The sequence below is a fragment of the Amphiura filiformis genome, chromosome 6, assembly GCF_039555335.1.
Source record: "Amphiura filiformis chromosome 6, Afil_fr2py, whole genome shotgun sequence".
Lineage (NCBI taxonomy): Eukaryota > Metazoa > Echinodermata > Ophiuroidea > Amphilepidida > Amphiuridae > Amphiura > Amphiura filiformis.
The window spans coordinates 52,308,302-52,325,091 of NC_092633.1; the positions used below are offsets into that span (position 1 = coordinate 52,308,302).

The following is a 16,790-nucleotide window of genomic DNA, read 5'->3' on the forward strand; positions in this document are numbered from 1 at the left end:
TCTTATTTAATGAAGTGGCTAGGTCGTATGAATGTTTGTTTCTGAAACCAAATTGTTTGTCTGTTAGGATGGAGTGATTGTCAAAGTGGGTCATGATATGTGAATGGATGATGTGCTCCAGAACTTTGCTACAAATGGCGGTAAGGGACACTGGACGATAGTTGGAGGCATCAGAAGTCAGAACGGTCACCTTTTTTAAATATGGGAGAGATATTTGCATGCAGCCAGGATGATGGTATCTCGCCAGTGTCTAAGGATTTCTGAAAAATGGTTGTAGTATTAGTAACTACAAATTTTGAACGTTTGAGGACTTGTTCTCAAGTTGTAGAAGGTGCCATAGGGTGTCTTCAGTGTTAATTGTTTTCATTTTAAATGTCGCAAAATAAACAACCTGTTTAACCTCTCCATTAACCTCTCCATATTATATCTTGAGGACTTGTTCTCAAGCGTATTGATGTATGGAACCAGACATAATTCATACATTGCTCACCTGTGTTTTCATATGATATTTTGTAGTGAAAAATGATTACAAATGTCAATGTGTAATTTGCAATCATAGCTAAGCATGCATGTGAATTACATGGATCGAATCCATGGGTTCCTACATTGTACAGTCACCCATGGAAAACAGGGTACTGAAAAGCAGTACACCATGTCCATGATGGGCCAAGCCCAAGGGATGGTTTGTTTTTACATGGCAATATTCCTTCAGAATAGGCAATACAGATTCCAAACATATAAAACTTACCTATCAGTTTTAGTTGCCCCTAATAACGCCAAATTGACATGGCAATTAATTCTATTTGCTCAATTTCAAACCAAAATCAAGGAATACATGGTTTTGTTATTACAAAATAACATCATAACATGAAAATCAGAAAGGTTATATCTGGTCATTTGCAGTAGGCCACTTCAGGTAGTCAATATTGGTACTTGAATTGCATGACTCAGTGACTTTCTGCTCATTGTAAGAGTGATAGTGTTGTAAACTTGATTGCATAACATTAAGATTGCCAACTTGATATCCTTTGTATTTGAGTTGTCTGATGATGGTATTAGAACTGTCATGGATGTAAACATTACACAAAATGTCAACAAAACATATGCTACATCAGAACTCTATGCCTGTATGTGTGTGTCTCAGGTCTGAGGGCCGATCTGAGGGCTGATGACACACATTCGATGGGTGTACATGTGAATGCACATTAAACACATACCGGTACACAGTACCTGTTGGAACTCCCAGTCGGAGCAGGAAGTTTCAATTATTGGAATTGAATCCATGATGATCATGATGATGAATCATTCAATACAAATTTCGAACGTTTGAGGACTTGTTCTCACTAGATACGGTACTCTCGATGTAGGGTGCCTCCAGCCAGGGTTTTATTTAGGCAAGTTTGCATTATAAAATACTCACTTTAGAAACCTGTGTCACTGATCATGCTGATGTCACTTGTAGTAACTGGTCATTTTCACGGTAAAGGGTGTAACTTTGGATTTTTAACATTTTGATCCGTATTGTTCTAATAAAGCCACAGAATTCCATGATTTTTGGCCACATAAGTCATCTAGTTAGCAGCTACCTTGGGTAGCAGAATCATCTTCGAGTGTTCCTGCGTTCAGTTTTAGCAGGCTTAAATGTACCTAATATTGCCATGTTGAAAAACTATAAAAAACAGTAACATTTTTGTAAAACCCTGTGTTTTCTTCAGTTAGTTCATGGATAATTTTTCTTATCCTGAAAGTACGGTCATATGTTCAGTAAACACTGCCACATTAGATTTAATTGTGAACAGCCCTGTATTTTTTGAGAATTTTTTTTCTAGATTTGTCGTTTCTGAGTTTTCATTTTCCGTTAACAATTGTTAACAAACTTTGTGGGTATAGCTTTGGTTCATAATTCTTGGTTATTTCTTCACTTCTTGATTCATAACAGTTGATATCTTAACTTGAAATGGGTTTTTACAACAAAAATTAGTCGATTTGCAAGCTTTTAAAATTTTTATAAAATCTTGACTTCAAAGAGCCGATTTTCCGTTAACTTTTTTGAAGCCTCCGAAACAAACTGTTCAGCAAGCTTGGGCAAATATAAATAAAAGAGCTCATCCAATCTGTTTATCAAAATCTAGCAAAGTAGATCCTCAAGTCACTTGTTTTTAAATCATGGAGATATATATCACCGTTTGAAAATGGGACCCAATACAAACTTTCCGTTAACAATTTAAGCCTCCGAAACAAATGAAGCCTCCGAAACAACAATAAGGTTAATTATCATCTATGCATATCTAAATTGGTGTGTTCCATATATTGATATCTGCATTGTAATTGTTACATGATATGTGCAGAATGTCAAAAAAAAAAAAAAATTGATATTATGGTTAATGTTTGAAAAATATACTGAAACACAAGAAAGCCCGTTTCAAAGGATTCACATGCAAATAACACCATACCGGTACTTAACAAATGGGTGAAAAAATGACCATGTTATAAATCTACAATATCTGCCACATAGAATCATTGATTCAATGTATACTCACAATAAAATAACAGCTTAGATGATCCCAACAGTGTTGTTTTCAAAAAAACTACTTCTGCAATGTTTAACCATTGTTAACATGAAGCCTCCGAAACAAAAAAAATGACTTGCTGTGATAATTTAATTTTGTCACAACTGAAATTCAATACTTAGAAGCAAAGCATGAAAATTGGTAATTGTGATATTTTTACCTATTTTTTCATGTCAACTTGTAGTAGTTAGCCAAATATTTTACTTTTATGATCACCTGTGTTGTTAACTGAAGCCTCCGAAACACAAATCAATTGAATTGCCAATTCTAATAAATAACTCCAATTTCTGTGAAACTTGGCTGGGAGGTTCCTTTCATCAAGTAGTATTTGTACATGAAGTTAGACATTCAAATTATTTTAGGAACCCAATTAAAACTTAAAAAATATGTTTAAGGTTGGGAAATTTCCATTGCAAATGACCCTTGATGTTAAAAAATTTCAAAATTGCAATTACAAACATAGCAAAACATGGTATAAAATTTAACTTATATCTGTTGACTTACTTTGGAATGGGATTTCACATGTATTCCAGCTTTCATGTCATAATTTTCTGAGCTTATGTAAAATACATTTTTTCTTAGATGTTAACCAAAATGTTATGGAAATGTCAATTTTTTTATCAGAAATCAAACGTTATTTTACTGGAATTTAAGTTGCTTCTATGCATGATTACAGTAAACAGAAACATATTTAAGTGGTTTGAAATTTTGACCCTAAAAATCAAAAGTTACACCCTTTACTGTGAAAATGACCAACTACAAAATTCGAACGTTTGAGGAGGACTTGTTCTCAAGTTATAGCAGGTTCCATAGGGTGTCTTCACTTCAGTGTTAATTGTTTTCATTATAAATGTCGCAAAATATTGCTATTGACAATAATTAACAACCTGTTTGACCTTTCCATATATTCATACATTGCTCACCTGTGTTTTCATTTTTCATATTATATTTTGTGGTGAAAAATGATTACAAATGTGTAATTTGCAAACATTTTTGGAGCAACGATTTCTTCGTACCGACGGCGAAGCCCGGCGGCTAAGTATGTATGTGAATGCACATTAAACACATAAACACATACACAGCACCTGTTGGAATTATTGGAACTGTGCTGATGTGTGTCATCTGTGATTGTTCAACTTATTATACGCATCAGCTTTGTCCAAAGAAATATTTAAAAAGATGATTTTTGAGTGATTTTTATGAGCAGCGAAAAGTCCACTCTACGACTGTACATGTGAATGGTGATGAATGCACGCTAAATCGCGGTGACACATACACGTAGCTCTTTGGAGCCGTGAGTTGCAATTATTGGAACTACATCATGATCATGCATGTACAAATGTACATGTACATCATGTCATGATGCATGTGTAGTCCCAGTAACTGAGACCTGCGGACATTATCACTTACATTGGGTATTATCTGTTAATTGCTTAGTCCCAGGTACCCTTTGGCCATGTTGGCGATGGCACCATACAAGTTTATTCGTATTATAAGCGTCTCTGTGCAATTTGAGCTTCCAAGTTCCTATAATATTTAATTCTCAATCATAAGAGCCAACTTGGCATGTTGGGCATTGATATTTGAGCCCGCATCGAGCGTACGGTACTACACAAAGACCACACGCTACGGAGCAAGCATAGCGTGACTAGAAAACAGTGATGTCTGTGACTGCTCCTGTGCAATGTAATCAGTATGTCACTGTATGTGCCTGTTTGTGCTGAAATGCAAAAAAGCTCCGATTGTAGGCAACACGTTGACATTACATAAATTACCGATAACCAAATAAAGCACGTCGGCTGCTTCCAAAAAACAACAACAATAAAATTACAATTATGGTAACTACAGTATCATTTTTGTACTTCCTATCCACTGTTAAATGTAATAAAATATACTGTTTCAATAATATCTGTGTGTCCATGTGTTTCATTTTTAAAGATATTAAGCAAAGGTGTTTTAAAACGAAGTTTAAGCAATAAGCATGTTAATTGCATGAGCGGTAAACTCCCAGAATCAAAACTCCAGCAGGATCCTGCTCTAGGGGGCGGGCCCAAGTAGGCAATTCCCCCAGCAGCTACACCACTGAATATGATGAGAAATCAAAGGTAGTGGTAGAGGTTTTAGGATATGAAAAAAAAAAAAAATGAAAAAAGTAAATTTTAGCTAACAATTTCAATGGACAACTTCACACTACGGTACCTCCTACACTTTTTTACGTGGCATTATATTTGGATTCCTCATGCAATTTCCTTTCAGAAAATGTGTATACATTATATGGTGGGGTGTATGTATGTGAAATTTTATATCAATTTGAAACTCAAAAGACTATAAATAATCTCAAAACGGCTGCGCAACGCAAAATGGGGCAAGTTCAAGACGTGTGGCCATTATACATGTACAATTTAAAATATCATCCCTTTTATGCATCCATGTAAAAAAACAATAACATTTTGTGATTAATTAGAACAATTACCGTACTTACCAAGCTAATATACGCGTGTGGCCCTTGTCATTTGTAAACAGCAAAGTACATGTATGCCATATTTCATGTTGCAATTTCTTTTGAGAAGAAATAGTGATTTTATGTCGATATGTAGTACACTTACTTACAATCTTACGTTCTAAAGCATGCTTTAAGCCTTTCAAAATATGACAGTGTCTAAGATGGGGCTAAATATGTTGTGCAGAAAATCATCCAAAGTATTTTTGCTGAAATGTTCATTTTGTTGTCCGCGAGAGACAATGGAGACAAATAGGCTATTCCATTTATAATCCACGCTACCCCTGTGGAAGATTTTGGAAATATCAACCACAGGGGGAGTATGAATTTCAGATGGCATGGACACATTAGGCTGCTCCATTTGAAATCCACCCTCCCTCTGTTGAAGATTCAGGTTTAAATCTTTCTCAAAGGGTGTATGAAATTGAAATGGAGCTGCCGAATGGGCTCCTTCCATTTGAAATTCATACTCCCCCTGTGCAAGAAATTCCCAAAATCCTCCACATGGGGAGTGTAGATTTTAAATGGAATAGCCCAATATACCTGACCAAAGTCACATAAGGGAACAAACCAAAAGATCAATGACGTCCTATAAACGTAACTAGTTTCGTTTCTCAGCCGACCTCCTCCCTCCCTGCCAGAAACGTAATAATGAAATGTTGAAAAATTTAACATAATAATAATAATGACACATTCTTCAGACAGATGTTTTTGTACAAACGTAATCGAATTTTTTTACCCCCTCCCCCCTAAACAAAACTAGTTTCGTTTATAGGACGTCATCGATCTTTTGGTTTGTTCCCTAAATTTAATTTTATACTTTGCAGGTAAAGTAAGACCAATCCGTCGCAGTACATTCCCCGCTTCTTCAGCACCTGGCAAAGGTATACAATGGCAATGGCTAGATGATACAGGATGGAGTTCATATGACCTGTCTGCTGGGAACATTGTAGAGGAGGCTTATGCCCATGGCAAATCAAGTCTTGATCTGAGCCAAACAAACTGTCACTTGCCATATGTGGTAGATTTCACCAGTATGGAACAGACACGAAAAGGCACAGGTTTTCAAAGGAAAGTCCAAAGGATATCTCTAAATCCTTGTTACCCAAAAGTGCAAAGTGCTGCTGCAGACAATAGTGACGATGATGATGGAGGGTCATTATCAGGTCCGTCAGTAGATGGTCCTGTCACAACTGTGACATCATCATCAGCAGCAGCAGCAACAGCAGGGGGAGCTGGATCTTCATCTGTCGTGATTTGTATAGAGAAAACAGCACCTGCTACGGTGACGAGACCATCTGCCTTAGTTTCGTCAACCAGTGCTGTGATATCTGATGAAGTGGGGACGACAGAATCGCCCACGTCCGGGACAAATCCTCTGCTGCTGCTGCCAACGGAGCTCGTGCAAGCAAAAAGAGCTACAGGCAAGAGAACTGGGTCGAGAAAAGCGGTAGCAGCTGCCACTAGTGGTGTACAGGCTACAGTTGCGTGGTCAACTCCACCTGGTAGCAGTAGTGGTGCTAGTTCAACGACGGTGCTGACGTCAGCAGGGAGTGGTCTACCAAGATCATCTAGTGTCCCTATGGGAATAGGTCCAGAAGTGACGACAACAGCAGGTTTGACTAGCACTTTGTCATCATCATCGTCGTCGTCATCTTCAGGCCCTACTATTAGTCACAGTGCCACCACATCGTGCCTTGCTGCTGCTGCAGCTGCCCCATCAAGAATGACAAGGTATGATGATAATCAATTGACCTATACGGTAAATCCCATAAGCCTTTGCAGGTAGACCTGAGATGTCATTGACGTCACGCCGATGTGTTACATTGTTTAGCGAACATTGTTACTGCGCATATCTTAGCCGTGAAAGTGCGCAGTAACGATGGGCGCATCGGCGTATAGACATCACAGGTCTACCCACAAAAGCTTATGGGATTTACCGAAAAGGTGAATTTTCTAATAAAAAATAAAGGTCATGCATAGAATGAACATCATGATCATGTATGTGTATTGTATGATAATTAAGTTACACAAACCTAAGGAGGCCTGGAGAGAGATGTCACACTTGGAAATCTGCCTTGGATTTGTACATGTATGTACTAGAAATGAAATTCCATGAAGTAAAAACTTGACTAAGGGTAATATAGTACATGTACCATTATTTCTGAGGTGTACTGAGTAGCTGTGAGGTTAGTGATAGTTATGGTCCTGGACTGTAACTGGTCTACTCATAAATCTGCAGAGTGTGGAAATCAGAGTTGAACCTAAATTACTTTTGTCCACCGATCTGATATCCGATTAAATTAATTGATGTTACTAATACCACTGAATACTGGCCGATATCCGATAGTTATAAAACATTTTTTACCAAAATTGAAAAAAAATGGAGTTATAGACCCTACCTGTTAGAAAGCGGAGAATACTGCTACTACAAAAAAGTGTAAATTTGTTTAAAGCAGGGTAAAGTTGCTCATTTTAATTACATACAATTTGTTCCAGCTTTGAAAAAAATACTTTCAAAATAATTTTTTTTGTAGGAGCAGTAGTTCTCTGCTTTCCAACCTTGAATAATAAGTAAGGTTTTTTTACTGATCTGATATTTTACCGATGATGCACATCAATTCGATTCTTGATTCAGCCCTAATGGAAATCAATATAAATATCAGTGTCAGCAAAGACTTACAGCTTTGCCGCTGAAGGAGTTGTAAATTTGCTGACTGCCCATTGTTATTTTACATTGTTTACCCTGACAGGTCACAGTCAACCCCATGTAATATAACAGCCAAACCAGCACATGCTGCAGGAGCTAAACTCAGTCCTATTATGACAGGTAAGTGTTGTGAAATATTAAAAATTAAAAAAAACACCAACTACTCCTTGGGATTATAAATGTTTTACATGTATAAAGGTCTGCCAGATGAAACTTATCTCAATCCTATTCATTTATTTGGTACTAACTGGAGATAAAAGAAAAAGTTCATTACTTCCCATGTTTGCACGCAGGCCTGGAAATAAGCCAGAATTTGTGAGGGCCATTTGGGCCCTAGATCTTAAATTTTTGAGGGCCCTCACAAATTTTTGTGGGCCCGAATTTGGGCCATTGGTTTTAACCTATGGACCCCACAAAAAGTGAGAAAAATTGCCACAAATTTTGCGGGCCATTTGGGCCACTGGATGTATCTTTTGTGGGCCCTTACTGATTTTTTGGGGGCCAAGGGCCCTTCGGCCCTCCTTATTTCGAGCCCTGTTCGCACGTCACTGATGGAGGTTAACAGATCATATGTAATGTTGTCTAAGGTGAATGAATGGGCTTAAGTTAAAGTGACCATGTTAAATAGTCTATATATAGGAGGGTTGGGATATATGTCACTTGTCAATTTGGGGTCTTCCTGGTCAATAATATTATTGAACTTGTTATTCTTCTCAAAAACTTTCAGCGCTTCAGAGTGAGTAAATACTTTTAACTGACTTTTTTCTTCACTATGCTTTATATAATTGGTTTGTCGGGATGAGAATTTCTGCAGTTTATAAAAATGCTAAAGTTGCTAGCAATATTCTTATTACAGGCTTTTGCCATAAAAATAAAGAGGTTTGGGGTTAGGGTCAAAGAAGATTTTCACAGCATCCCAGAATACTTATGTGAAATTTAACCTTTTTCAAATTTCTCATGCTATACTTGTAAAAGTACAAAAGTAATTTACTGTGCTTGGATGATGCGGTCTGCATACATCAATGACAAACAAAAGAGAAGCTAGGTTGATATCTGTGTCAAAAAATGAATGGCTCCCATTTATCATTTCAAATTTCATAACCCTATTTTGTCTTACTTTTGAGGGCTCTTATACACTTGCAATGAGTACTTTCGACCCCAATTACTCAAAAATACCATCCAAATCCCAAGAGCCCCAGTGAAATTGCTGAGCTGTAAAGCCTTCCTTCATGTACATGTTCAGTGGGAACTTGCATGCATTAGGAAACAGTTTTAAGGTGTTTTGCAAAATCATGGTGCATTGTGGTGATAATCTTCTTTGGGGTTAGGGTTTTTTTTGTTTTTGCATTTTGTGAAGAAATTAGAAAAAAATTGGACAAAGTGGTATGCAAAATGAAGGGGCAAATCTTCTCGTTCTATTGGTGGCATGGGTATCATTGTAGCTTACATGCTTTTAAAGGTAGAAGCCAAAAAGTGGTACATCAGTGATGTGTTCAAGGTCATGAGGTCAAAGGTCATTTGAGGTCAACTTGTCAAATTGCTGCTTGAAAATTCTGTTAAAATCTTTTTGCAAATATATGTTTATGTCGATCAAAATCAAGGATATTTCAGGTGCATAAAACAGCTGTATGCCTTATAGACGAATCCAAATACACGCATTCCTACACCTGACTAGCAGCCTTTAGTTGGGTAGCCGTCGGCTACAATGCACTCAAAATGTGAAATGATTAGGCCTTGGCGGAAATTTTAAACTGCATTCCATCACCCGTTTTACACCTTCCATGAAAACACAGGCAGACAAAAGAATAACACAATACAGTTCCCTTCGACAAAACACACAGCATGATCTATTCGCTGTTGAAGTGACATAATAACCGGATTAACTACACACGGTATCTATGCATTGATGTAATTGCGAACAAAAGGACAATGTATGAATAGATGCGACAGGATTACCTGCAGAATTATAATTCTATTAACCCTCCTCATCCTTGCATCTTCTCTGGGTGTTAGGCGGCTTTTATTTGCACAATTGGACGCTCAAAACACCAGGTTGGTGCTACCAGCTACCCAAAGATGTCCGACCAAATCCTGACCATGACTTGGCTACTTGGATTCGTCTATACATTGTGTGCTTATATTTAACAAAACTAAATGTAACTTTTCACTGCTGCCATTTTGTACACTCTAATATGCTAATTTCAAAGGTTTGTTAGAAATTGTTACTAACTTCTGACTGATGCAATAATCGCATTATACAATGTATGAGGATATTGTGTTTAATAGATTTGTGTTAAATTAAAATTAAAAAAAGATTGACTGGAAGAACTTGGGACTCCATGTGTGTGTCACAGAGGGGGAAATAGTGTGCTTACACTGTAGATTCATTGACAGATTTTAATTTTAACCGCATGAGAACTACCTGCCGATTGGCCAAAAAGAAGTTTTCATTATCAATTGGCCCAATCAGCAACATTGTTAGAATAATTTCACCATGCAAAAAAAAAAAATTGGGGTGAATTATTTCCAAAGCTCCATTCTGATTGGTGATTAAAGTGAAGACGTCATATAGCTGACCAATCAGAGGTAGTGTTAGATCGGCAGGTAGTGCTCAGTTAATAGCAAGCTTTTTTGCAATCTGGATCAAGTTTTGTGCCAATGATAAACTACATGCACAAATTTTTATTAAAGCAGTAGATTAAAGATGCCAATTGCTTTTCAATTTCAGATTTTCACTGAAAATTTCCTGCACAATTTTTGGTTCCCATTTTACCAATCCAATATGGCTGATATTCTCATAATTTGTCGTCTACATCACATAGTCGTATCTCAAAAGGCTGCCTTGTGTGATTTTCATTATAATTGTATTTCATATTTTTATTTTATATTTTAGCATGCTGCTTTCTTTTATGAATGGACATGAGATGTAATAATATTGTAGTGATACCTCAAAGTTAATATATAAAGTTCATTTTAAAGTGTATCTTAGGACAATTAGGTGACATTAATAAAAAGATCACACCAGGCAGCCTTTTGAGATACGACAGTATGTGATGCAGACAACAAATTGTTTACACATGTGTGCAAGATGGCGCTCTCCCAGTCTATTGGTTCAAATTCATCCTCACTCCATCGCTTTTGCTTTTATCATTTTAAAAACTATAACTCCCATTGACATTTTCTGCCATCTACATGTAACTACCACCTGTGTTTTTACTTTAACATTTTTGGGGGCCCACTTGTGGCTTTATTGTTGTTGCGTTCATTACTGTTCCATTGACCAATCCGTTGCCATGACAACTGTAACCATAACAACACAGCCATCACCAGCATGTTGCTCTCCACTGCAGTCCCCATCAAGCTGAGCCCAACACCGATACCAGTCTTTACTCCGCCACCTACTTCTCGTGGAGGAATTCGACCAGTAGAGGGTGTCAAGCCAAGCAGGAAGAAAAGAAAAACATCATTCTCAAAAGGTAATAATTTGTTGCAAGGAACATGTCACTCAAATTAATATATTTGGGGTTTTTTTTTCAACGTTAATGTGCGCTGTTGCCCCTTCTCTTGCGAATGCATATTGCTTCTTTGTCACAGATGACTTTTACATCGTTCAATATCACAAAGTAATTTGGCTGATTGCTTTCTTCTATGCTTCTAATTATAATCAATAATTATGCGAACTACCTTCCATTTCAACCCTCATCATAGATATAATTATGCCTTCAATGGGTGTTAACCCTATGAGAACTACCTGCCTATTGGTCAAAAAGGAGTTTTCATTATCAATTAGACCAATCACCAACATTGTTAGAATAATTTCACCATGCAAAAAAATGGGGGTGAATTATTTGCAAAACTCCATTCTGATTGGTGATTAAATTGAAGATATCATGTACATGTAATTGACCAATCAGAGGCAATGTTAGATCGGCAGGTAGTGCTCAGAGGGTTAAGGCCATCTGCTGTTAGTGCAGAGTCAGAGATCTTAAAAACAATTTTTTGGGAATATTTCTTGGTGTTGTTACTAATTGATGTAACCTTAGAAATGTGTTGTTTATTTTTGCTGCAGTTGACAATGCAGAAGATGTCTTGAAGAACTATGTGAACAAAGTCAAGAAGCCACCAGATGAGGTAAGCATATCATGACATTCATTTATATCTATACTCAGTAGACAAGCTCTTTAGTATCAGATCCAGAAATTGAACTTACATTAGGTTTCAGCAATCACCTGTTACCTTTATTAACACTTGAAGAGCTTATTTCCAAACCGTGTTACTGATTTACCTGTGCGATATTCCAATAGGTTGTGACGCTATATAATTTCAGTTAGATGCACCATAACAAAGCAAACAGTGGATGGATGCACAGTAACAATACTGTGTGAGGCCTTTGTTTCCCAAATGATAACAATAGTCTGCATATTGTTATGCAGCATTGTTGTGGTAAATAATGGCTTGTTGGTGGTACAACTCATTGTTGCTAATGTCAAACTTGTCAAAGTAATTGTGATTGTGTCACACAAGTAAATGAGAAACATGTGGTTGTGGACTTAACAGAGTTTGGAAATAAGCTCTTCACTTGATGGGTATTAACTGCTTTTGGCTACGAACGCTAGAAATAGTTCCAGGACGGATCTTAAAGCTACCAGTTGGTTTTTTCTTCCAAGGGATTTTCTTGGTCGCTGTTTCAGAAACTCATCAAAAATGTGAGATAATTGGTACTGTCCTTCATCCCTGTTCATGGTGGTGCCCCTCCTCTTTCTAATTTCTATAGCCCTATTTCTATAGGGAGAACATAAGTGGTATCTTAATTTTGCAGTCTGTATAACTTCGTTTAAGTGGAATTCACTGCAACATGTTAATTCATTATACCTTTTTATTATTTTGTTTACCATATAGGACTGTCCTATATGCTACGAGAAACTAGGTGATACATCTCACTTCAGTGAAGAGACCAGCGGGGAGGATCCTATCTTAAGACTACAAACCTGTAATCATATGTTTCATCAGAGCTGTCTACATGCTATGTATAATAGTGGGCCAAAGGTAAGAAACTGGAGTTGATGTATTATCCCCCCAATGCCCCCCAAAACAATTCCTGGTGCCGCCACTGTATTATAAAATGTTTCATAATAAATGAATGATTTTTCCTGGCATATCCATATTTTGATAGCATATCATAGATTCAGTTTCAATTTGGCAGACTGGCAACCCAACTGTTTTTGTGTTGTAAACATTGTTCATTTTGTGCAATTCCAAGAAAAATGAAGACGTTTAGACTCACATTTTTAGTTACTACAACAATAGTGGTTTCATCAGACTGGCAACCCATCACATCTGACTGTTTCCTTTTATAGGTGACAGAAACCACTGTGGATCGCGTGATGATTTGATCAAAGATATTACTGAGTGAATAGGCCCCCTCGTCCTTATTCAGAATGTCTTTTCCATTTCAGCATATCCAAATGGCTTCTTTCAGCCACCTTGTGGTCTTGTAAAGCTTCTTGTCAATAACTGTTGAGTCCTCCCAATTGTTGTTGTGATTAGTAGACACAACATGATCGGTGATAGCTGACTTGTGAATGTCTGTGTTAGCGATGTATAGATAGATAAGAGAGATAGATAATATCACTGAAATAGCACTGAAACAAGTTCTTTTGTTATTCAAGTGATTGTCCAATCACACTGAAAAATGGAGTGAAACACTTCAGAAAATGAGTGGCCACAATAATCCCAGTGGTGCTAACCACAGTGAAATAATATTGGACCATGCTATTGATTATGGAAATAACAATAGCATGTCCGTGTATGTACGTAATGTGCATAATCAATTCTTATTTAACTTCTATGGGTATTCTGTCACAGAAACCAATCTGGTTTCCGTAGCAATCATTCAACATCAACTACCCTGAATAATGTTCAAGATTTCATTTTGAAAAATTTGGATAATGAATGGCCAAGCCACCGGTGCAACTTCTTGATCTTAAAAAGGCGTTTGACTGTGTTAACCATTCTGTTTTAATTGAAAAGCTTAGCAACTATGATATAAATGATAAAACACTTTCAATCTTACCTTGGTAATAGAGCTCAAGCTGTTTAAAACATTAATGCCTACAAAAATGTATCAAGTCTGACTTCGCCATTCTAAATATATATACTTTTAATATATAGTTAATCAAAACAGCTGAAGATAGTGCTCGATACTATTAGATAGTAGAGCTTGTAATAAAATACATAAAACAGCGTAATTATGTTATAACAGCATGATTTATTACTCGGAGTTTCACGCCTAAAGCGGCGATCATCAGATAAATAGCTGAACACTGAACTGTAACTCCAAAACAAAACAAATAAATTCACAGCGTTGAAAGCGTGCAGCGTCTTCACTAGAAAAGTATGACAGCGCGCATGTTTAAAAGTTTCTTTAAAATGCGGAAGGCGCAGTAGGCGTAGCAACTCACGCAAGTAATGAGGTGCATAATTTATTTTTTTCTTTGCGCGGCTTGGTGGTTTCCGACCGTGTCGGCATTTTGAGATGAGTTCGGTTTTATTATTGAGGGTGTTAGGCCCTTTCGCACGCAGTATTTCTAATTTCTCTTCAATGCATAGGTTGCATTGTCCTGAGTCACGTCTGTGTGTGTTTGATTCTTTCAAGATTTCCCAGTGGATAGAGTAGTTACTTCCTTTTCTTTTAAGTTGCCATACATATTTTGAGAGTTCTGTTTCCTTCTCATATTTGTCATGTTTGAATGATTTGGTGTGGTTGTTGAACCTCTGTTTAAAGGTTCCACCTGAAAGTCCTATATAAGATTTAGATTCTGTATTGAAGTTACACTGGCTTTATATACTAAGGCACTTGTCATGCACTTTCCACGGATGGGACAGGTTTCTTTGACTCTACAGTTGCAACTTTTTGTTGATGGCACTTGGTTGGCTTTTTTGGTGATTTGTGAGTTGTGGGATTTGATGATTGATTTCATATTTTTCATACAACTGTAGCTGATTTTCACAGTGTTCCTGTTAAATATTTTGTTGAGTTTGTGTCCACGCTTGGAAGTGCTTGGCCAGAAGCTTGATGAACGTATTTCCTACATTTGATTTCACGGCTTTGTTGTACGGAGGGTTAAACCAGATGACTTTTCTGGTGCGGCGTCGTTTCTTCTTTGCTGATGGTCTTGTATCATTCTCCTTGGTGGTGTATTGAATGGATTCAGCGTGACCACTTGATTTCAGAGCTTCATCGTATCCGGGGGCGGCTTTCTTGAAGACGTCGTGGTTGGACGAAAGTGTGGAGATTCTTTTCCCAATGGCGATAGGGATGTGGTTGATGACGTGAGGTGGATGGTTGGATTGGGTATTGATGTAGACTGGATGGTCGTTGGGTTTTCTGTAGGCTTGATGTTACCGGTGTCGACTTCCTTAACCTCGACACCGGTATACATCAAGCCTACAGAAAACCCAACGACAATGCAGTCTACATCAATACCCAATCCAACCATCCACCTCACGTCATCAACCACATCCCTATCGCCATTGGGAAAAGAATCTCCACACTGTCCAACCACGACGCCTTCAAGAAAGCCGCCTCGGATACGATGAAGCTCTGAAATCAAGTGGTCACGCTTGAATCCATTCAATACACCACCAAGGAGAATGATACAAGACCATCAGCAAAGAAGAAACGACGCCGCGACCAGAAAAGTCATCTGGTTTAACCCTCCGCACAACAAAGCCGTGAAATCAAATGTAGGGAATACGCTCATCAAGCTTCTGGCCAAGCACTTCCCAAGCGTGGACACAAACTCAACAAAATATTTAACAGGAACACTGTGAAAATCAGCTACAGTTGTATGAAAAATATGAAATCAATCATCAAATCCCACAACTCACAAATCACCAAAAAAGCCAACCAAGTGCCATCAACAAAAAGTTGCAACTGTAGAGTCAAAGAAACCTGTCCCATCCGTGGAAAGTGCATGACAAGTGCCTTAGTATATAAAGCCAGTGTAACTTCGAATACAGAATCTAAATCTTATATAGGACTTTCAGGTGGAACCTTTAAACAGAGGTTCAACAACCACACCAAATCATTCAAACATGACAAATATGAGAAGGAAACAGAACTCTCAAAATATGTATGGCAACTTAAAAGAAAAGGAAGTAACTACTCTAGCCACTTGGAAATCTTGAAAGAATCAAACACACACAGCGTGACTCAGGACAATGCAACCTATGCATTGAAGAGAAATTAGAAATACTGCGTGCATGAAAGGGCCTAACACCCTCAATAATAAAACCGAACTCATCTCAAAATGCCGACACGGTCGGAAACCACCAAGCCAGCAAGAAAGAAAAAAAATAAATTATGCGACCTCATTACTATGTAGTTGCTACGCCTACCGCGCCTTCCGCATTTTAAAGAAACTTTTAAACATGCGCGCTGTCATACTTTTCTAGTGAAGACGCAGACGCTTTCAACGCTGTGAATTTATTTGTTTTGTTTTGGAGTTACAGTTCAGTGTTCAGCTATTTATCTGATGATCGCCGTTTTAGGCGTGAAACTCCGAGTAATAAATCATGCTGTTATAACATAATTACGCTGTTTTATGTATTTTATATATACTTTTATATACTTTAGACCAACAATTTAGCAGTTATGAGGCCCAAAATGTCCCATAATGCCAGGGTTAAGACCAAATCACAAAGCCCAACAATCACCTCCTTTGTATGACCAAAACAAAAATAAATGTATGTTACCAATTGCTATGTTGTCAATTTTACTCTTGCAGGATGGAAGTATACAATGTCCAACATGCAAGAAAATCTATGGTGTAAAACATGGTAACCAGCCCCCTGGGCGTATGGATTATCATGTAATACCACACTCGCTACCAGCGTATGATGACTGTGGCACTATACGTATTATTTATGATATACCACCGGGTACACAGGTAGGGCCAAGATCTAGGTGTACAATTTCCGTCTAATAGCTTTGTCCTCCTCAAGTTAA

The 16,790-nt window shown here is 37.5% G+C and overlaps 1 protein-coding gene across 2 annotated transcripts in view; it reads left to right on the forward strand.

Moving 5' to 3' along the window:
- LOC140155585 (E3 ubiquitin-protein ligase DTX4-like) overlaps nucleotides 1-16,790 on the forward strand; it is a 28,586-nt gene that overhangs the window by 3,514 nt on the left and 8,282 nt on the right. Inside the window, exons 2-7 of one of the 2 annotated variants that reach the window (XM_072178487.1) lie at nucleotides 5,898-6,804; nucleotides 7,824-7,900; nucleotides 11,101-11,256; nucleotides 11,850-11,911; nucleotides 12,680-12,826; nucleotides 16,570-16,731. In XM_072178487.1, the coding sequence (XP_072034588.1) occupies nucleotides 5,898-6,804; nucleotides 7,824-7,900; nucleotides 11,101-11,256; nucleotides 11,850-11,911; nucleotides 12,680-12,826; nucleotides 16,570-16,731 (1,511 nt within the window). The remainder of the gene's footprint in view (nucleotides 1-5,897; nucleotides 6,805-7,823; nucleotides 7,901-11,100; nucleotides 11,257-11,849; nucleotides 11,912-12,679; nucleotides 12,827-16,569; nucleotides 16,732-16,790) is intronic. The other variant, XM_072178488.1, reaches the window with a different exon arrangement.